We start from the raw sequence: 23,589 nt of genomic DNA, 5'->3' as shown, positions 1-23,589 counted from the left end.
TGTGTACAGTTAAGTGTATCATGAATGATCCTTTCCCATCTCTAATCATTCTTTTTTCTAGGGAATTTATCTAACAGCCTCCTTGAAATTGAAGCCTTTGAAATGAGAACAACTAAAACTGCCTTTAGAAAAGTGCAAACTTTCCTTAACAACTGCCTGAGTAGAATCCTTCACATCCAATGACCAGACACTCAGGCCTGAGACACCATCAGCAACAATGATCTTTGCAAACAAACCAACCAAACTCCTGTAGGTGGTGGGGCTGGATTGGGTGTACTTTGTGCAAATCACCATTTAGCTTCACAAGGCAGGCATTAAAGTGGATTCCACAAAGCAAAACAAAGGAGGGTATCCTAGAAGAATCAGGTGATGTGAACTAGAGGCAGACACATAGAAATTTGTTACACCTGGAACACTATGTATGGCCCAGGACAGGGGACTCAGGAGGTCTATTGCTGGTGGCCCATATCCCAAAAGAGGTGATGGGCTGTACGAAAGTAAATGATACATTGACTTTAATTTAACCTCATCTGTGCAGAAACAACCATGTAAAAAGTTTACAATGACCACACAAAATATTTCATGATATTGACTTTTATAATCTTTTTGATATAGTTTGATATAATGCGAGTCTATTATGTACACCAATAATTTTAAAACCTCAAAAAGGAAATATCAAAACTTCTCAAGTAGAACTATTTCCTTAATGACCTAAAACATCATGTATAATTATTTAGATGCAAGTGTGTATAGATATTATAGAATTCAAAGCCAAATTGTTAAGTAATTGATTAACAACAAAATGGACATGTTGTAGAAAAATGTTTTATTTCTTGCTTATCAAAACAAAATCTGATGCGGATTCAGTACATACAAATAAAATAGAGCATTCAAAGTGATGGATGGTTTAATAGTTGTTTTTGTATCCAAGCACTAAAACTTTGTTCACAAAGACAGGGAAACAAACATTCTGGACAAGTGTTTGAACACACAACTGATAGAGAAAGAGTTCAAAATACAAATATATCAAAGTCAAAACTGGCATTATAAAACTTGTTCAAATTTTATTTTACTTTTTAAAAATTCAACATTACAAATAGAGTAGTACTAAAGACTATTTCACTGAAAATAACCAAAGTGTAACCATTTCAGTTGTTAAAAATAAAGTAAATAAAAGAAACCAACCAGTCTTTTGAACACGCACAGGCATAAATGAACCAGTATGTTCAATGAAACATGAAGAAAAACGTAAGACTGATGAATCACTCAACAGCACAAGTTCACATTCACACACAACAAATACTGAAAAGTTAAGTTCTAGTCATCAAAGTGATTTCTTTCTTTGACATCAGGACATCAAGCACAATTGTGTGATCAAAATAAGACAACATTTGTTCTCAAATATTTTCATGAAACCAACACAATTCTGTTTTAAAACTAAACAGCAACGGCTTGAGTTCTAGAACAAGTTTTAAGTAGCAGATGAAGCAACCCTGATCAAATGACATGCTTAAAGAACCAATGCATCTTCAAGTTAGACTTAGCCTTGCACCGTACATTCTAGGAAATGTACAACAAAAATGAAAATGTTTTGTGCCAAATGAATTGAAACTTGAGCTTGTGTTAATAACTTAATTAAAACTTGGTTTTAGAACAGAATGGATAATGGTGAGGTCCACCTTGATAACATGGTAGCGTTTAACTTGGGTGGTAACCAAGTAGTGGAAACACTTTAAAAGAATACCTTAGTTACTGTAAGCCTTAGGGAGTTCAACATTTGGATCCATTGTTTTGTAAAACTTGGGTGTTAAGTACTGTAAACCTTTAGTTTCTAACATACTAGACAATTAAGAAATAAGTTTTCAATCCTGCACTATGGAACCTTGGGTACATCATCAAGTATTGTATCTGTAAGTATCTGGTTGCTGTAGCATGGTACAAACTGGAAACCATTATTACATCCTTGTTACATAATAACATGGTGAGGCACCACAGCAAGATATTTCAACTTATAGTATGCCATTGAAAGTCAATAGTTTGATCTAAAAGTATTAGCATGATTATAACATTTCTTCATAATTAGCCCCATGGTGAATAATTTGTACTTCTGCAAAATTAACACCATAATTAATTAAGTAAACATTTAAGTAGGACAAGGTAAACAATAGGTACATAGCACCTAATCAGATGAGCTTGTTACCACAGACAAGTGAGCCTCACCATCAAGAGATAAATAAATAAATATTGTGTTTGAAACAAATAAAAAGCTCAACTCCAACCAACAATCCATTCATCCATCATGTTGAAGGTGCCGACAGGGATCCACTTGTTAGCTGGCCAGTTCTACAACAACTACATTGTTCTCTTCTCCGTTCTCGTCACACTTGATAGGCTGAGGAAGAAAACAGTGGTCATTAAAATAGAGATGTGTCACACTTGATAGGCTGAGGAGAAAAACAGAGGTCAATAAAATAGGGTTGTGGTGGCCAAACAGTAGAGCTCTTAGCTTCCAAACCAAAAAGGTTTTGTGTTCTAATCCCGAAGAAAACTAAGATTTTGAGATTGGGATTTGAAGGCTGCCGAAGTCCACCCAACGCTAATAAGTTGGAGAAGTAAAGGCAGTTGGTCACTGTTCAGGCCACATGACACCTATGTTAACCATCAGCCATAGTAACATCAATTTCATACCATATGACCTTCGATAGATTGCATTAGGTCTGAAAGGAGTATCAGTACCTTTAAACTTTGTCAAGAAATGATATTCCAGTCTGGTAAACATTCATCATATATATAAACATTACTAGTTTTTGATCCACAGTTATTCCTGAAGCTTTCAATTGTCCAAATGGTCCAGCACTACATCTTCCCAACAGTTAATATCAATGTTATGCATCTAGAACCCATTTGATTTAGATCCACATAAAAACCTGATCATTAGGTTAATGTCTTGTTTTCCATTCACTCCCTCTCTCCAGTTTTTTACTGATTGGATTGATAGCATTCAATTTTTACATTTCTTTAAATTAAAAAACAAAACCTGGAAGATTCCAATGATCTGTTCAAAAGCTGATATATATATCTTAAGTATTTGCTTATAACAATAAGTGAGCTTTGATCTATTCAAAGGTTATAAAGCAACATGTGCTTGAATAAAAACTATGTTTTAGAAAAAAACAACTTGTTTGTTCTAGTCAAAACTCTTGTAATAAACTTTTCAAGGAGATTGTTCTACTCACCATTGCTTTATTCACCATCCACTGTTCATCCACAAAGAACTTGTACAAGTATTCTCCAATAGGTAAGTCCAGGGTTTTTGTAAAAATATCACCACTGAAATCGTTAGGTATCAGTTTATAACAATATCAGATTGTTTTTCAATGACATAATTTCTAGAAAATAAGTTGTTTTTTAACTCTCAGTTTTTGTTCAATAAATATTTTATACTAAAAATCTTTATAAATATGTTTAATGTGGTTTCTTCTAGATAATGAATTGTATATGCCATTCTGTAAGAAACGAATAAATCAAAATAGTTTGTCTCTGGGTAATGTATACAGCATTGTATATGACTTCAAACACTCATTATTGCTGTGCATATTTTTTTGTTTTTGTCCAATCAATGGAACTTCCAATGTATTTAATTCCTAAAAGTTTTGAGTTAGATTGATTCATCATATATTCATCATATATTGAGTTGTTTGCTGGTATGTTTTAAGAAGTAAATGAGTAATCCCCATTTGAGATCACTGTCGAGACCTTTCAGACTAAATGTTTTGTACATTATCACTTAGAGTGCCAGAAAGATCTAATACTTACTTCTTGGCCAGAGGAATCTTTTCCTGCCAATGGTTGAAAGTCCCACTGACTAGGACAGTTTCTCCAGTACCTTCCCATCGAAACTCAGTCACAACAGTTGATGGAACAGGTTCCTAAACAATAGACAAGAATGACACTAGTTGTTTCACAAAAATGAATCATGGGAGATAATAATAAATCAAGGGAGACAATAATGTAACAGGAACAACATTGATTTACTTGTCAATGTGATTTCATTCAAGTGAAAAGAATGTATATATAGAGAGAAGGCTCTATAATAGCCAACATTAAGTGGGAAAAAAATGTATTTACTTCTTTGTTTATGTGGGGGTTTTTTGGTTGTTTTATAAGGTATTATTTAAGCCTTAGGTTTATCAGTTATGTTGTTTACTTTGAACACAAAATGTGACATTGCAGTCAATCTAATTTGTAAAAACAATAACCACAGACTAGCTAGAGAAATAACAGCTAGAACAACATCCAAAGTGCTCTCATATGCAATGTTTCAGTAGTAGATACTGACCTTTAAATCTATATTTAGTCCATTAAATGGCAAAAGCCTTCAAGAAACAAAAATACTAGAAAACCATAATTTATGACCATTATAAAATAACACTGTCTTCATTCCATAAAAAAAAAATAATAGTTGACCAGCTAGAGTTTAATCCTATCTCTTACACCTTAAACCTTATCTCTTATACATTTCTCTACTACTGTAACTCAGTCTTGCTAATGTTAGACCATCATTATTTGAATTGCTTTATTTTTTTTTTTGCAAAGCAAGGCATTATGGACTGAAAAGAATATTTAACAAATTGAAATTTCCCTAAATTTTTTTATGTTTATTTTGTACAAGTTGAAAGTGTCAGAAACCAATTTACTTCCTTTCTGTGTCAACATTGCACCATTAGATGAGCAGTACATTGGTAGTGGAAAGTCTTAGCAGGAAGTTGTATCACAATCAACAAGATATCTATGAAACGGTTGTGACACAAGCAGCACACTACAACAAAACAGATGACAGATACAGAGCCCAGCTGTGAAACAATTAATAGTACTTGAAGTCTTCTAGATTTAAACAAAGACATGTACAAGCTGTAACTGTATTGAAGGTTACTGACAAGAACACTGATGTCATGTGAGGTTTAAGAAACAAGCAGTGACACTTGGAGTGCTAATCTGATGTACAACACTAGACATTGGCTGCGGGACTTACTAATTTTTTAGAAACCATAGGAAACAGGGCACGTGCTGTATTCAAAGTTTTAGCCAGCTTAGAAGTTTTTTTTATCTGACTAAATCCTAGACCTTCGCTTGATCTTGATGACTGCAAAGTCTTAATAATAGAGTCATTGGACCTAACTATCAGATCAGTCAAAGCCCACTTACAATGTATATAAAGCTTATAGCAATGAATGAGTTTCAAGAAAATGTTCAGGTAAAAAATAGTAATAATAATAAATGAAAAGAAGAGTTATATTCATTGTAAAATTGAGTCTAGTGACTCTAGTGCACCTTCATCTAAGGAATTTTGTCTAAGGAATATATATTTATTACATCTACATAATAAAGTATTGGTGCAGAGTCCATTATCTTATCAAATTATGCATGTCAATCATGCAATAGGTTTTATGTCATATATATAGCTCCTTATTTATACAAAATATTTATTCTTTATACATAAGGCATGAGATCTGTAGCTTAACTATATACCTCACTAGGTGCAGCTGCTTCTGTGGTATCAAGCGCATCACTGGCGGCTGCTCCAGACTCTGCAGTGTCTGATGGTGCAGCAGCAGTGCTATCTCTTTCCTCAGCAACTGGTACCTAATAATGAAATACAATCCAATTAGTCACAACATTGGAGGCAATTCTATGAAGTAAATGGTATACATAGTTTTACTATCCAAAAATTATAATACCATTATTATGTTATTATCCAACAAATAATTTAGGTTTTAAGATTGGTGTTAACATGAAGCACATTCTGAAAGCTGTTTTGATTACTGGAAAATGACATTTGCCTATCAAAAGCAATAGAGAACATTTGCGGAAAGCTATTAGTGAGAATTAGTTCACTATCATTATAGAAGAGTAGTAGTGAATGTCAGTGATAGTGTATGTACATAAATAAGTGTAGGCTGGCAACACATGTGCTGTACATAATAAATACATCAATGGACTTACACAAAAAAACAGCCATACCAAATCACAGCTGTATGGGCAGCTGACAACGCAGTGGGCTGAGATAGATGTTTATAGTTTAGTTTAATATTCCTAGCATCTAGACATTAAAAATACTGTTAGTGTTTGTATTTAGAGTACCACATCCCCATTCTGTCCCCCTCCCAAACTTAGATCTCATGGACATACAACTAAATCATTGAGAACCTGTTCTTGCTGGGTGGAGTCCACATCTTCTGAATCTGTTGGCACAGGTGGAGGAGGAGGAAGATCCTGTGGCAGAAGTGCTTCAGATGGTTCTACTGGTACAGTGGGAGGTGCTGACTCTGGTAATGCAGGTGGCGCTGGCTCTTCTGTTTCTTCAGGCGCAGGAAGTGGTGCTGATTCTTCTGGTGCTGCCACTGAATCTGGCTGCACCAACTCCTCTGCTGCTGCTGCTGGCTCAACTGGTTCTTCAGTCTTTTCCAAAACAACTGTCTCAGCTTGAGCTTCAACCTTGGCCTCACCTGTGGTCTCTGCTAGCACTTTTTGGGGTTCCTGCAGAACTGTCTCAGACACTTCATTGGGAGCAGCAGTGTTTTCTGGAGCTGATTGTTCCAATACTTTCTCTACAGTTTGTTCTGTTACATTCTCTTTGTTTCCTTCAGCATGGACTTCCTCTGCAGCTACTGGTGGTGCTGGCTCTGAAGGAGGAGGTTGTGTAGTGGCAGGGGCACACTCTGTTGGAGACGCTGCCTCTGAGGTGAGGGCTACTGGTTCAGTAACAGGAATAGTTTGAGAAAGATCTTTTGTTTCTTCTATTCTATCTCCCTCCTCTTGGTTGTCACTCTGTAAAAATGGGACGACATTTAGCAGAGGTCAAATACAACAAGAGAGAGGCAGCTTACCAACAGCACAGAGAAACAGACAACAAGAGTGCGGTAAGAGAAACACAGAGAGGAGTCATTTAAGTTCAGTACTGAAGAATAAAGCATTGACATTGTGTTGATATAAACACTATTGACTTTCTTAGCAATGTCTCCTATTAAAGGATGCACAAATCTTCACATTCTAATTTCAATTAGACCAACAAGGATTGCTTTGATCTAAATAATTTAAAACATTCAGAAGGTCATTTTTAATATGAAAAAGTAAAATACAGAAAAACTTCTATGCTAACTCCTTGGGAAAATTCTGATCTGATTACATTTTTTTTTTAGTTGCATTATGTTATCTAAATTATTTTCCCCATCATTTGTTTAGAATAGGAGTAGGACTTTTATGAACTTTATTTTATGAAACTAATGGGATATACTTAAAACTGGAACTATTACTGTTTGGAGAAACAACCAACAATTTCACAGTATCATTGAACACAAAAAGTATGCATTTGTATCTGTCACAACAGTTGATACACATTGATTTACAAAAAGCAATCCCTCCTACCATTGAGATGACAGGAATGTTGATATTAAGCTGTGCAGAGAGAAACACTGATCAGGATGGTATTGCCAAGACCACAATCTGTTTTGACTTACTTTATTCTTTGTATGAGGCAACAGAAGTCTGGCTGTGTTGACAGTTTTAGCCAGCTTGGAAGATTTTCTATTTTTACTTACATCGGTTTCCTTAATCAACTTAGTTTCCTCTCTTGTATCCTTAAAATCATTTGGCGATATAATTGATACAGAATGCATGCCTCAGTTTATTAATTTTATGATTTATTAATATTTTGCAGACACTTGTTTATACAAAAAAAAAAAAAAATAGGTTTTACTTTCATGGTCTATAATTTTATGAGTAATGTGAAATAAGCAAACAGATTACCAGGGGCAAAGGGTAAGATTCATAAGTTTAAGGACTAGAAAAGAACAGTTTTTATTTGACTTTGTTAGCTAGAAATGTATTTAGCACATATTTGTAGTTTAGTTGTGCACACCCTTAGCCATAGCCTTAGCCCTGTGTTCAACATGGAGCCCATCATCTGGTGATACATACCTTACAATACAGTGAGCTGATCAATATGGAACCAGTCTGGTGTAGAATCTACAGCAGATAAACTTACAATAACAGTACCAGTAAAATATCTGGAGTCTGTCTCAGTTTTGATTCTCAGTCTTATCTCTCACATTCACAAATCATCAGTGACATGTATGATGTACAACCATGTTGCGTTCCGATTCAGTCTATGAGACTCAAGACTCAATGAGTTGTGCATTAAAAAAAGTAAAGTTCCCCTTTCAGACCTTTCTACAGGGCAGATGATGTAAAGGTCATCTGTTTCTGTGGCTCACAGTTAACAAAAGGGTGTCATGTGCCATGATGTGGCTAGCACTAAGACCAACAGCCATTACTTTTCCTCAACTAATGTCAGGTATGAGGTAGATCTATCCATAAGAGCTGGGTGGACTCAGAGGCGGCTTAGGCTAAAGTAGCCAAAAGATAAGAAAATATACAAATCCCAGTCACCAGTCTTAACCAGGATTGGAAACCATCATGAGGTGTTTGTATGCTTAGCCACAGAGCCACCTAAGCAATACTAAGCTAGCTACTCAACTCAATGATAAATCGTCTCTTCATAGTCCATTGACTCAGACTCATCATCAATGGTTACTGATAAGCCTATCGACTTATGACTAGTCTAGATCTATCTACTTAATCTACATTACTCAATTACTCATGATTACTGGTAGTGGAGTACTGTTAAATTAATTACTTTAGACTTTAACTTTACTTAATTTACTACTCTTTAAAGTCTTTAGTCACGAGTTTAGTGTTAATATTAAAAAGACTAAAATAAAACAAGGTAATAAAAGCAGTTACAGTTACAGTGTTAGCTGTAGGTGTAGGAGTGTACGCCTAACTAGATCTAACTGTGACTGTCTCTCACTCTCTGTGTAACTGTTAAAGTAAAGTAATTTAGTTACTCATTTACTGGAACTGTACTAGTGTAGAGTAAGCTAAGAGTAAAGAGTGTAGTTACGTAGGCCTACTCATGATAAGATGTAGAATCTAGATCTAGAATTAGTTATTAGATCTTACCTCTTTTTTAACAGTTCCATTTTCCTCTAGTTTCTTCTCTGCAGGAACATCGCCTTCCGTCTGTTGTTCCTGGGCTTGTTCATCTTTCTGACCTTCTGTTTCTCCATTAGCGCCTTCCTCCATCTTATTTTTCTTACTCTTCTGCTTACTGCTTTTACCTCCCATCGTGCGCTAAGATTAGATAATCCAATCAAAAGTTTTTGCCAGTCTTTTTCAAAGATGGAATTTAAATTCTTGTCGACAGTGTCCGTGGAGATTATTAGATTTAGAGATGTAAATCTAGTCTAGATTATTCCAAATCAGGTTTAGTTTCTGTTGAAGGAAAAAAGATATAAACGTGACATATAATGATCTAAATCTAGTCTACATCGAGATGTCTAAGGCTAAATCGATCTAGATTATATATTAAATTTATTTGAGATTTGTTTGTTTAAAAAAAAAAAAGGGGGGGGGGAGACTATTTAAAATCGTAATCTCTAAAACACTTTTAAAAAGTAAATAATACATTTAAGTTTCAAACTGCAACAAAAATGATGACGTCATTTTTTTTTTTAAACTAGTTGGCTAGATCTAGATTATAGAACTAGATTGTAGATCTAGGTAAAAACGAGACGTTTTTCATTGATAGTCACAATGCGGTCTAGGATCAATAAGGTAAAAAAAAAAATATTCCATTTCTTGACAATTCAATAGATTACTTTTTAAAAATTCGCTGATGAATAATTATGTTTAAGGACATCGTACTATAATGATTATATTTCTGAAAGGAAAGTTTAATGAAACTCGGTTATGTGGAGTGAGAGATTGGGCAAAACTGTTTTAAGCTCAAATCAAATTTTTTTATTGGACACTTCGTTTTAAACGTAATCTACATTTGCACGCAAGCGCACATAAAATACACAAATCACTTCACGAGAACAAATATTTTACACTTCTGTTTCTTTATTAATATTATAGTTTAGTTGCGGCCCTACGAAACAGCAGCTGATTTCGGTGCTTTAAAAATAAGTTCCAAGAACTCTCCGTTGTTTATTTTGTTAAGCCAGCTTTTGGAAGAAGAAAGAAAGGAACTATATGGCCAACTGTTGTATAACTATCTGGGTTGATATAGATCTAGGCCCAGAACTGTTTAATCAACGCAATGGGTTTACGCTTTGGCATAGATAGGAAGTAGTTGTGTAGTTTTCATTATCACTTTAAATCTCAAAATAAACATAGAGCCTTATAGGAACTGAGAGTAGAGAGTTTCCTTTTAAAAATAAACTATTGGGTGAAGCAAAGCGCGATGGTACACTTATCTGGACAAAGTGTCCACTTGATTCAACAAGAGTTCGCCATTGTCTCTTCAACAGGACTATGACCATTGACCAAGTACATACACAGAGTACTTAACTTTCTAATGCGGTATATTAACGCGGAAGGACAATTGACTGGACCGCGCTGCGCACGGTAACAGACAACAGAATAATTAAATTACAACTCGTATACATAGGTTAGGCTGGTCATGTGGGGTGCGCTTCGTTGTCTCTGCGATGATCAGGGGTTCGAACCTTCTCCGTCCCATGAGGAGGTTAGGAATAAGCCGTAATAAGTTCCGTTTCTTAAAAGTCAGGAGGAGGATTTTTTTTTTAATCTCGAAAACAAATTGACTTACAAGGTCATGGCTGGGCTAAAGGAAAAAAAATCATGAAAGTACATAAATCTGTAGTTCAAAATGAGGCCAAGGATTCATTATTATTATTTTTAATAAACTCAAACAATTTTTGTGCCCCCAAGAAAATGAGGGGCCTAGGCCTAGATTTAGCTTGTGTCAGTTGTGTGGCCTAGAGGCTACGTAAATCCTGCACTGCATGTACACATCTAGATTCATTCAAGAATTAGAATTATGACTAAACACCTGGCCACTTTTTGTTCTATTAATAGAAAACAACAACAAAGCATTAAAATGCGTTTATTTAGTGTAGACCTACATTTTATATACGTCAACAAGAAACCAGTGTTTCACAAAATCTCTCTCTCTCTTTCTCTCTCTCTCTCTCTCTCTCTCTCTCTCTCGGAGATTCATCCAAACATAAAAACAGATACATATATATTGAATTATTAAAACGGTTATTGCGTTGAAACATTTTAAATGTTAAGACTTGTTTTTTTCCAGATTTATCCAGAGTTATTTTTCATTAGCGTTCGTAGTGATGGCACTTCGCGCTGATAAAAAAAAGTATATATAGAGAGAGGTGTAAAATTCTCTCTCTCTCTCTCTCTCACACACACACGAAATAATATCAAAATTATTTAATGAAAAACGCAACCCTAGAAAAAAATTAATTAAAAATTCATTTCACACAGAGAAATTATATGCACTGAATATGCAGCACTATATTTTGATTGGTTGGTTTCTTTTAGAATACTCTACTGCTGGACTTTTTTGTTGTTGTTTTTTTTTTGCGTAGTGAGTGCAAATCTTGGTGCAAACTAAACAGTTTCTATTTTATTCTTTTAAATAAATTAATTGTTCAAAATTATTATTATTATTATTATTATTATTATGCTTTTTTTTTTAGATCTATATCCACTCCTTTAATATTTTGACCATCGTATGTCTGCGTGTGTCTCTGGACGGTGATTGGTCGTTGTAGGATCCTCCGGATTCCTTCCCTCTCCTAGTTATCTCAATAATAAAATTTCATCCGTGGGAAATACATTTAAATGATTTTTTTAAAGCTAAACATATCATTAAAGCTCTATAAAATTAAATTTAAAAAATAACGACATAATATGACATCCGTGGCTTGGTTATGGTCTATGTTTTTTTTTTATCCAATCCTTAGCGTTAACATCACGGGGGTGGAGGTGGGGGGGGGGGGGCGTACGAAAAAGCAGACCATCCTGGGCACACTATAAATAACAAGTCAAAACAGATCTGGATCGAAACTGAACAATGGTCCGTTTCTCATTAGCATGTCAAAATAAACCATTGTTTGGATTTACAAACACAGTGGAAAATCCCGCTGGCTCTTTTGTCCTTGACTTTGACAAGATAGCACGTCCATTCTTCACACTTATCTAGCACGTGTTGACACACACAACAACAACAAAAAATGTTCAAGGCCAGATTGGGAATAGCAACAGATAAATTACACAAAAAAAAAGGGGGGTATTCCTTTTTTTTTTTTTAAATACTTTTTTGATAATAGGAACCTGAGTTAGATCCACATATTTAATACACTTTCAACATCTATTATTATACAGTGCAGTTTTTATTATTAGTTTGTATAGCCTATAGTTTCTGTAACCATCGATTTATTTATAATCTACACTCTATACATATGTATGATATATGTGTTTAGCTTCAAGCTTTATATCTTGTCATCATAGACTTTTTTATTCGTACGTTGAAAATCAAAAACTGCAGGAAATGGAGAGTAAAATCTCAGTATAACTTTAAAAAAAAGGGAAGCAACTAATAGATGACGTACTGTGAGAGTTAATGTTCTTAAGAATATATTAAAAGACTTCTCGTCCAAGCATTTCAAGTGGGTTCTACAGTTTGAAAATGTTGCTCTAATCAATATATATTTTATCTTTGCAGTACGTAAAGCTTGTGCGTGAGCAGTTGGTTCTGAAAATGTATAAACATCAAACACCAGTTGCCAATTGCACGTCAATAACTTGTGTCTTCAGGAGTTCAATCTTGTTAGAATCTATTGTATATTAGATGAGTTTTGGAATGACCTACTGAAGTCGCAGTAATTCAATTTAACAAGGAGCTAATGAACTTTTAGTAGATCCTTCAGAACCATTGTAGGAGCGGTTCAGAGTAGTAAAGCGCTTGGCTAGTGGTCCCGAGTTCGAACCTCGGTGAAGACTGTGGTTTTATCATTTTGGATTTTTCAGGGCTCCCCACCCAACTCACACGAGTACCTGACATTAGTTGGGGAAAGCGGTTGGGTGTTGTGCTGGTCACATGACACACTCGTTAACCGTCGACCATAGAAACAGATGACTTTACATCACAAGGACTGAGGTGTTTTTGTTGTTGTTTTTTTCGAAACATTATTTGGAGTCAGTCATATTTCAAACGTATTTTTTTTTTAAATTAAACACACACACACATATATACAGGATGGGTAAAACAACTACACACATGGTCACGTGTTTATAATGATGGAACACGCGCTTTGTGACAACTTCCTTCCTGAATGGTGTTTGTATATTAAAAACATGTGAAACTTATTACTTCTCAAGGCCAGTGGCGTAGCTAGGGTGGGGGGAGGAGGGGGGAGAATTTGAAAATCCCCCCGGGCCCCCACTTGAGAGGGGCCCCAAAATAAGTGTTTTTTTACATTAAAAATTAAATATTACGCAAAATGAAGGGGCCCCAAAAAAGGTCAAGCCCCCCCGGGCCCCAAGACGATGGAAAATTCCTAGTTACGCCCCTGCTCAAGGCCTCTGAATTTTTCTTTGGCAATAGTCGACCAACGCACAATGAACAAAAAGGAGAAGTAGACTCTTCATTGACTCAGAGGCTTTTGTTCTCAAATACGTCCAAAGAAAATGTCGTTTTGTGTGAGAAATATAATACTAAACGTAACAGTTATACAGATATATATTTATATATTTATAGCTTTTATATAGCGCTACTTTCCTGCTTATAGCATGCTCAGAGCGCTTTGGTCCAATCTCATTTGTGGACCAGTGATTTACATATGAGGTTTCATTAACATGGTGTTCAGCATAGTTTAAATTTGATATTGTATGTCCCGCGGCTCTCCAACTGTCTCTTTCACATGCCATCTTCTGCAAGCTACACCTTTAACTCCCCCCCCCCCAAAAAAAAAAAAAGGTCTTGTTGAAAACAGGAGCAGAAGACGGAAATCTTAAATAGACCTTTAGCGGACAACGGCACTCATCCTTCATATTCGGAGTCGAAAAATGTAACATGATTATTATTTTAAATTTGACACTGATTTGTTTCTGTTCTATATTTGGCGTGCAGGCGTTGGTGAACCTATCTGTAGTTTAGTTTCTACGTTGGTGTGTAAGGAATTAAAACCCAGTCTTATAGTAAACAGGATACACAGATATACTCAAACAACACGGAATAAAATAAGGCTTATAACACAACAGGCAAAGAATGGATTCTCGAATAGTTTCTTCTGCGTTCTCATTTTCCTGTTGCGAGGCTCAGATAACTTGTCCTAGTCTGAGATGAACTGCGCAGTGTTTTGTTGTTGTTTTTTAGATCAGGCAGCTCTGCATAAAGTTTTTTTTTTTGTTTTCTGAAGTGGTGTTTCGGAGCTAGTAGATCTATATTGTTCGGACATCTCACTCTATAGAGTTCTGCTTAAAAAAAAACAACATGTTCAGCATTTCCTGGAGACACTGTCCTAGGGTATGTTTTACGAGATCCAATGTTCAGCATTTCCTGGAGACACTGTCCTAGGGTATGTTTCACGAGATCCAATGTTCAGCATTTCCTGGAGACACTGTCCTAGGGTATGTTTCACGAGATCCAATGTTCAGCCCCGGAATATCCGTTGTCTCATTCTGTTGTGTCCTGTTCAGGGGGAGAAAACTGTTTCGTTGATCATGTAGATCAGTGTTTCTCATAGTGGGGTACGCGTACCCCTAGGGGTACTGGAAGACTTTGGAGGGGGGTACGCGTTGCACCTCATCAACTATGCTGATTTTTTAAAATACCCATTTAATATGTTCTGTTAATAAATTAAAGTGGGGGGGGGGGCGAGGGGTACTCAGCATTTAGTTGACCTCCTTCAGTCGTAGAACGACTATGGTTCATCTCACGCACTTTCTCGTGTGGCTGTGGAGCCCTATTTTGGAGAGACACTCCCGTCCACAGATAGCGCAGATTAAGGTGGCTTTGGCTTCGGTTTCGGTGGTAGAGGAACTAGCCATTTTTCGTATTGTAGGTTTTTCTTCCCATGTTCTTTCACTGTGTGACTGTCCACAGCTTTCTTGGTCACTGTCTCTCTCCATCTGGTGCGGTCTAGAGCTATGTCTTCCCAATGGTCAGTTATAAAAGGGGTACACATATGTCAAAAGTCTGGGAAACACTGATGCAGAGGCAGCTTGTAATATGGTCAAATCTGGGCATTGGATTTTTTACAGGACATATCTAAGTGCGACTACAGTCAGATCCGAGAGATCTATTTGGGTTATAAATATCAAGTGTTAGTTCGTGTAGATAGAACGTCTATGAAGATGATATTGAGACACCTCATTCTATATAAGCGTTGTGTATGTGTATGCGCGTGTTACGGTAAGGGAGGTCATTATAAACTCGCGTGAGCGTTTACTTTAAGATGATGAAAAGCCAGGTGTGTCAAGAGAAACAAAATATGATGTAGACAAATTTGTCTTTTTTTTTTTTTGTTTTAAATGCCTCACCGTGAGAAGATCGAATCCGTGCTCTGCCACACCCCACTTGTTGCTCGCGCACAAACATTCATACACACACGCACATGCACACGCACACACACACCTAGCATTGAAGAGCACTACCTCCACAGCTTGGTTCACCAAGTCAATATCTGGTAATTGCTGAGTCTGAAGAAGTCGTGATATCACAGAATCAGGTTACCGACTGACTGACTCATAAATCTTCCTTATAGACCTTTAGCAAGGTTGACACTACATGTGAAATTCAATATCTTTTTAACCTTTATATGCAAACTAGTCGCAGTTAGAATATATCACATTTTTATTTCGTAATATTTAGTCCGTTTTACGTTCTTTATGTACAATAATGATAGATCTCTTAAAGCGGCCCGGTGGCTGAGTGGTAAATCGCTTGGCTTCCGAACCGAGGGTTCAGGTACGAATCCTGAAGAAGACTGGTATTTTTAATTTCATGATTTTAGGGCGCCTCTGAGTCCAGCCAGCGTCAGTGGATACCTGACATTAGTTAGGGAAAAGTTAAGGCGGTTGGTCGTTGTGCTGGCCACATGACACCCTCGTTAACCGTAGGTCACAGAAACAGATGACCGTTACATCATCTGCCCCTTAGATAGCAAGGTCTGAAAGGGGAACTTCGCTTTTACATTTTTTCTCCTAAGCACTTCCAAATAACATAAAAATAACGCTGACAGCTTTCTGAAAAGGGAGGGGAGGGTTAGTAGAGATTATTTTAGCATACCAAATAAATTACATCATGAATGTAAATAGTCAAGAACTCACAGACCCGTTTTATTTGTGTCGGTTCAACACCCCAAGGGGCATAACTCATAATAGACACGACATATGGAGCAAGTTACCGTTCTTGCTTTAAAAAAAACAAAACAAATATCCAGCACATTCACAGCATTGATTTCTTCGCAATGTCAATGTCATCTCGCATTCTTCATGTCAGCGTTTCTCAAGCTATTTACTGTTCAAACCCATTCTTATTAATATAGACAAACTGAGAATGCCCAAAGGTTACTATGACCCCCTTAACAAACATTTCCATGACAACAGTCTAAACACAATTCTATTTTGGCCAAAGTCTGGTCAAGCCAAAAACTGTTTTGGAATTCGACAAAGACTGATTCAACGCGTCACTTTAAAAGCAAACACTCCTACACACAAAAGAATACTACGAAGGATTTCAAACAAACACACATGCACACACAATAATACTGACTGAATTCTATTACAAACGGCTTATTTACTGGAGTGACCAGATCGCAGTATTGATCTTTGATCAAGTCTCTGCTAAATAAATAAGTTCTAACTTTTGCTTTTGGTTCAAGACTGTCTATAATCTATTACAAATGGTGTCTGTTTTAGTATATTTTAACCCAGATTTATTGTTCGTCCATCGTGGTTCCATGATTTTTGTCATCCATGGGGCTTAGGGCTTTGTAGAGGGGTCCAGTGCCTCCTCGTGTGGCTGGTTAGACCTATGTGAACTTGGAATAACCAGGGGAGGGGGGGTATATGAAGTGTGTTGTAAAAAACGAGGATCTTTTGTGCTACACACACACACACAGTCACATAAACTCAATAGAGAGACAGAAATGGACCCCATTCACCGATCGTAAATAAACACATTTAGCCACGTCATAATATTGATAAAACAATGAAAAATACGTATCACGTGACAGCCACGATGGATGACATACTTTGTATAGAAGATATAGAGAATCACGTGGCTAAATGTTGTTTGTTTACGATTGGTGAATGAGGTCCATTGCAACAGAATGAGAAAGAGAGAGATAGAGAAAACAAAGAAAGAGAAAAAAAAGAGACAAAAAAAAAAGAAAGAGACACAGAGAGAATAACAGAGAAAGAGAGAGAGAAGTTGGGAATGAATGAAGCAGAGAAAGAATCTGGAGAAAATAAGATAATGGAGAGGCGGGGGAAAAAAAAGAAAAGAGGCACAAAGAGATAAAGAAGAGAGAGAAAGGGCTGTCAGAGAGGACAGTGAAGAAGAGGCAAAATTAAACGATGTAAATTAGAAAACAATAAGAAAAAATAGAGAGAATGTCAAGATATAAAATTACAAGAGACCACCACCACCACATTTATGCAACCTATAACAACAGAAAGTAACAAGTCCACCTCAAGCAGACGTTTTCTTAAAAAAATTTTTTTTACCAAAAAACTACAATCTAATTAGTGTAAAAGGGAGACGCGTATTAGGCCTGAAAACATTGCTACGAAGTACTTGTATTAAAGTGATCGCTTCTAGCGGGCAGGAAGAATAATAACCAGAACAAGGCGAGCACTTATCTCCTTTCACAATTGCCTTATTGTCATTTGTGACAATACAAAGATACGGGAGACTACTCGGGTAGAAATCATAGTATCACATGTGTATGACCCTTTACATAAGATGGTTAAGACCAGTGTTTCCCAAACTGTGTTCCGCGAGGTTTGAATTAGTGTTCCACGAACTACTGGCATAATTAACTAGTTAGCCACCAGGTGTATTAAGCTCTCTTTAAAAAAAAAATAAGCAAAAAGTTCCGCTAACTATTCAGAATGGGCGAAGTATTCCATTGAGGAAAAAGTTTAGGAACGCCTAGTTAAGACTAACAGGATAAAATCCCAGGGTAACATGTGTATGACCCTTTAAGGCGTGGCTTGTATAATTACAAGTTTATTTTTCTACCTATATAAAAGAAAAATATTTTTTTCACATGCTTAAATGGACAATTTCATGTCTTTATTCATTTTTGACAAAGAAACATATATGTGCCAGTGATTTGCGAACTATATATGTCAGTGACACAAATAGACATAGTGCAAGGGTCGGCAACCTGCGTCTCGCGAGCCACATGCAGCTCTTTGAATGTTCAGCTGCGGCTCTTTAGTTCCATACGGAAATATTATTTATTTTATCGAAAAAAACAACAACATTAAAATCGTTATGATTCGATTAACGAGGATTAGGCACCGATTTTATCTCTAAGCCACTTGCACTCGCTTTTCAGCGCACCCCTCCACCATGTCTTGAAATGTAACATATTTGCAGGTGGAGGATATTCAACTTTCTTCTGCCTTATCACTTAGTATAGATGAGTCTTGCGACATAAAAGTCACACGGCACTATAGTTGGCCTTGTTGTCAGATATATGTCTTCCCAAGGTCTAAAAGAAGAACTTCTAAGATTGCTACCGCTCTCGTGACAAACTAGAGAAGAAGATACAGAGAATGTCGTGCAAAATACCTTGAAGACAATATAATCGATATAAATAAAATCGTTTCAATAGCAACTGGTGGGGCCAGAAGTAAGACAGGAAAAAATAAACAAGCAACAACGATTTTTTAGCGCAAAATAAACCGCGAAATTCTAACGTTTCAGTGCATAATACACCAAGAAGCTCTTTGTGTTCAAACATTTTCGTCATGAATTTGGTAATCACGATTGTTAACAGCATCTTGTCACAAAGCACTCTACCATAATCAGTTAAAGGAATTCAAACACGAAATGGAGACCCAATAAAGTGCAATGGCTTTCTAAAGGTAAGGTGTTGAAGCGTTTTGCTTTGTGCTTGAATGAAATACATTTCCAAATGAAAAAAGGCATTAATCACCCTGAATTAGAGAACGACTAATGGTTGCAAGCAATTTTTTTTTTATTTTATTATAGATATAACAGTGAAATTAAATGAGTTGAATCTAAAACTGCAAGGAAAGGGAAGCCCAGCCTATGTTTTGGTAGAGAAATTGGTTTGTTTTGAAGAAAAATTAATTCCTTTTGCAGAAGATATTTAGAGCGGTCAATTACAATTTCAATTTGTAAAGCAATATTGCGATGAAACCAGTGCAACTGTTGACTCGAGTTACTTTGGAGTTACTTCAGCACAGTTATAAAGAAAATTAAAGATGAATTTGCTGACAGATTTGAGCAATTCAAAACAAACAAAACGAATGTAGCATGTATAAATAATCATCTCAACACAATTAGTAAAGAAATCCACATTGAGCCATGTAGAATTGATACTGGATTTCTAGACAATTGATCGATTTAAAAAGTAAAGCTTTGTGGAGTGGAAAATTTACAGAGTTGAAAATCAAGTTGGAGGTCCAGAAATGTAGGTAACGCAACAATGTGGACAACTTTAAAAGAAATGCCGCGAGTTGAGGAGGTGCCTTCAATATGATCACGGAGGTCACGGTTGAGGCACTTCTATTCGACGCATGGAATATTCTTCCAGATTGCTACAGTCAGGTCAAAAAGTTGGAATTTCGGATCGGCATATTCGTTCGAGCAAGCGTTCTCTTGCATGATTTTAATTTAAAATATAGAAAGAATCCAACTAACAAATGAAAATTCAGAGTCGTGTTTGAAACTAACAAAAGTTATAAACCAAATTTATCCAAACTTTCTAAAACGATGCAAAGCCAAAGCTTCCATTGAATTTATTTGCTCAATTGTTTGTTATTGAAGTATAAGTTGGTGTTGTATGTAAATGTTTATTTTTTTTTAATTTAATAATTGAATAATAAGTAATTATCTAATAATACCATATATATATATATATATATATATATATATATATATATATATATATAGCTGATATATATATTGTAATTTTTGGCTCTTCCGAGTCAAATGGTTGCCGACCCCTGACATAGTGGGTGCTGTTACTTCTGTACCTCTATTATGTTACTACCAGAACCGGATCCTAGGGCTCGCTAGAGGGGTGTATCACTGGGCGCACAGCGTGAGCACCGCACAAAGTGGTGAGCCTACACAAAACAGATGGCGCCAGAGTTAGAAAAACATGGCAGTTGTCAGCTCTTGTTAAACGGACATGGAACCATAGATGTAGAGTTGGTAGACAAAAGCATTTAGGGGAAATAAATACAACGTTAAAGACTATTCCTGAAGTTGTCGCCCTTGTGAACTTTGTAGCCAACAATCTCTTGTGGTGTGCATAAGTTTTATTCACATTTTAAAATTTTTTGCTACATAATAAATAAATACAATGTAGATCTATATAAATAATTGATATTTCGTTACAAGTTTTTAAAAAAATATATCAGCTGATCAAATAAACATAACATGAAAAACGTAATTGCTGCATTAGTATTGGTCTGCTACACTAGTTTAACAGATTGGTCACTTTGAACAGTCTCAATGGTGTTTTTTTTTTAAGTTTGTATCGCACAATATGCAAAGTTGTGTATGAGAGTGTGTGTGCTTAAAAGTGTGAGTGGGAGAGTAGAAAAGTGTGAATGTGTAACAGTGTGGGGAAAGCTGCAAGAGTGTGTGTTTGTGTAAAGGTGAGTGTGTGTACGACTGTGAGAGGATATAAAAATGTGCAAAAATAGGAATGTGTAAAGGTGTGTGAGTGTGTAAGAGTGTGTGAGTTTGCAAGAGTGTGTGAGAGTATGTAGGAGCGTGTGTAGGGAAAGGGAGTGAAAGGAAACACATTATAATCCGTGTAAATTAAGCCATATTTGAATAGCGTCCCTTGGTCTCTCCAACCTTTGAGTCCAGGGAAAGAAAATAAAAAAATCGTTGCGCTGTTGAAATTATCAACCAATAAACTTCCTGGCCCAAGGCACAGCACAAATGCACGTTCCAGCTCGCGTGTGTGTGTGTGGTCATAAAGTGTACATGATCGTGTGTGTGTGTGTGGTCATAAAGTGTACATGATCGTGTAGAGAAAATAAATGCGTGATGCAGATACCATCAGCAGGTTTATGATAACCTTAGGCCAATAGCAGTTTCAGAACCAATCAACATGCAGGGATATTAAGCCGACAAGTGAACAAGATGGACACGTCATGAAGTGGTGCTACATTCTACATTGTAATGTCCTAAAGTCGTGCTACATGGTACATATAGTAGCGTCATAAAATAGTGCTACATTCTAAGTAACGTTATTAAGTAGAGCTACATTCCACATAGTGTTACGTCATAAAGTAGAGCTACATTCTACATATTGTTACGTCATAAAGTAGAGCTACATTCTACATATTGTTACGTCATAAAGTAGAGCTACATTCCACATATAGTTACGTCATAAAGTAGAGCTACATATTTAATCCTCATAAAGAAGAGCTACACTCTACATATTTTAACCTCATAGTGTAGTGCTATTGCTACATTTTGTAAAGTCATAAGTAGTGAAATATTCTTCACATTACTTAGACTTAGGTCCTCCCGCGCCGTTCACCGCATTGGGCGGCAAGCTGTCTCCATAAAGATCTGTCATTGGCAATGTCTGAAGCCTCCTCCCACCTAGTGTCCACTGTTCTGAGGTCTTCCATGAAGGTGTGTCGCCAAGTAATACGGGGACGTCTCTTTTTGCGCTTTCCTCGTATTGGCTTCCATGTTATCGCAACTCTTGATGTGCGTAATTCATTTTGACGTAGAACATGTCCCGCAAACCTCATGCGACGCTCTGTCACAACCTCACTAAGTGTTTGACTCCCAGTTCGGCACATGATTTCCTTGTTTGAGACCCAATCTGTGTAACTGACTCCCAAAATCCGTCTCAGCCATTTTTGTTGAGCTACATTTAGTCTTTTCTCAATTTCGACAGATGACTTCCACGTCTCACATGCATATGTAGCAGTTGTAATGACGAATGTTCACATTATAACGTCATAAAGTAGTGCTACATTCTACACAGAAAACATTAAAACTCACTAAAAGACAGGTGTTACACACAGGCGCCCACCAACATTCATAGGGGTGCCGACATTTTAATTGTATATTGACGTTCCTCGAGCGCGTTTTTAAAAGCGGCTTATGGAGTCTTAAACTTTAAAGTAAAAAAAATATACAGATCTATGGATATCTAAATCTCATTGGACACACACACAGCTGTCATAACAGACACACATCGACACCACCACATACACACAAGTAAATCTCAACAGCCTCAACACATTTTTTAAGCAAAGCTCGAGCATTTAGAATCGAGGCTCGATCAATATTGTAGGCCTAACGTTAATGCTACCACACAGACCAGATATTCGAAAAGAGAGTCAGACGGCGATGGAGATAAAAGACAATAAAAATAATGATAACTATAGATCTAGATCTACATAACTTTTAAGTATGGCGTAAACATAATTTAAAAAAAAAATGGCCTGCTTTACACCACCGACTTTAATTAGCCATTTTACTAATTAAACAATTCTTCCTTATGTTTCCAAAACTTTCCACACACAAAAAAAAAATCCATACCTTTGTAACTTATCAGAAATTTAATTTCAGAGTTGACACTCCCACACAAAGAATTACAAATGTAACTTACGGTCTGAAATTTTTTTCCCTGTAATTAGATATCTAATTACTGTTGAGAGCTTGTTAATTGTGATAATAAATTAAATTCCTCCTCGGTGGAATGTGAATTTTCGTTCAAATGTTTTCTCTCGCTGATAATTCTCTGGCCACCAACACAGACACAAATAAACTCGCTGATGAGCTGCGCGGAAGGAAAAAAAAACAAAACATGCCAGTTAGGCTACAGTTGCAAAGCGCAAGCTGATCTTTTCGAAGCAGTTAGTCAGTGAATACACAAACACTATGAGATTGTCCGCTGAACAAACGTTGGCCGACAACGCTTGAAACACTCTGGCCTCACATCTGGTAAACAAGAGCTGTTGACCTGTGACCCAACTATCGTCTGTGGATAATTATTCGTTGGAAGATATTTATTTGCTTTGACAGATTAGATTAGCTAGCGGAATCAACGCAATGAATGAAACTGTTAAAAAAACAAAACAAGATTATTGAAGAAGTAATTACTTCCCCTAAGTGTGTCTAAAAGGGGACAAAAATACATTGCGCTTATCGAACTTCACTCAGCATTGCCTAGATCTAAGTAGGAGAATATAAAAGCTTACAAACAGGGCCGGATTTACGACAGTATAGCAGCCAAGGGCTTCAATTTAAAACTTTTAAAATATGCGCCCTTAGGAACAAAAGAAGAAAAATAATCTAGAATTAAGATACTTTTTTTCTAAGCTTCAATAGAGGGTTGGGACCTCCACAAAAGTACTTCCCACGGCCTTCATCTACTTGAATAAGGGCACTGCTTACTATGTTGAAACGGAAACCCGCCCTCCAGGGAGAACTTTTTAAGATAAGTTGTAGAG

General features: G+C 36.4%; 1 protein-coding gene across 4 annotated transcripts in view; it reads right to left on the bottom strand.

The window, feature by feature from the left end:
• Positions 1-807: 807 nt before the first annotated feature.
• LOC106055433 (cell surface glycoprotein 1-like) overlaps positions 808-23,589 on the bottom strand; it is a 53,964-nt gene continuing 31,182 nt past the window's right edge. For 2 of the 4 annotated variants that reach the window (XM_013211691.2, XM_013211689.2), the window contains exons 2-7: positions 9,022-9,333; positions 6,208-6,828; positions 5,530-5,643; positions 3,817-3,929; positions 3,237-3,330; positions 808-2,392 (exon numbers count right to left, since the gene is read on the bottom strand). In XM_013211691.2, coding sequence (XP_013067145.2) covers positions 2,330-2,392; positions 3,237-3,330; positions 3,817-3,929; positions 5,530-5,643; positions 6,208-6,828; positions 9,022-9,186 — 1,170 coding nt within the window. In that variant the 5' untranslated portion in view covers positions 9,187-9,333 and the 3' untranslated portion in view covers positions 808-2,329. Of the gene's footprint in view, positions 2,393-3,236; positions 3,331-3,816; positions 3,930-5,529; positions 5,644-6,207; positions 6,829-9,021; positions 9,334-22,675; positions 23,044-23,589 lie in introns of those variants that run through there. The other 2 variants (XM_013211690.2, XM_013211688.2) reach the window with 2 other exon arrangements.

The sequence above is a fragment of the Biomphalaria glabrata genome, chromosome 3 (assembly GCF_947242115.1).
Source record: "Biomphalaria glabrata chromosome 3, xgBioGlab47.1, whole genome shotgun sequence".
Classification (NCBI taxonomy): domain Eukaryota; kingdom Metazoa; phylum Mollusca; class Gastropoda; family Planorbidae; genus Biomphalaria; species Biomphalaria glabrata.
Note: the sequence above shows the minus strand (reverse complement) of the source record. Positions and strands in the feature narration are given on the sequence as shown.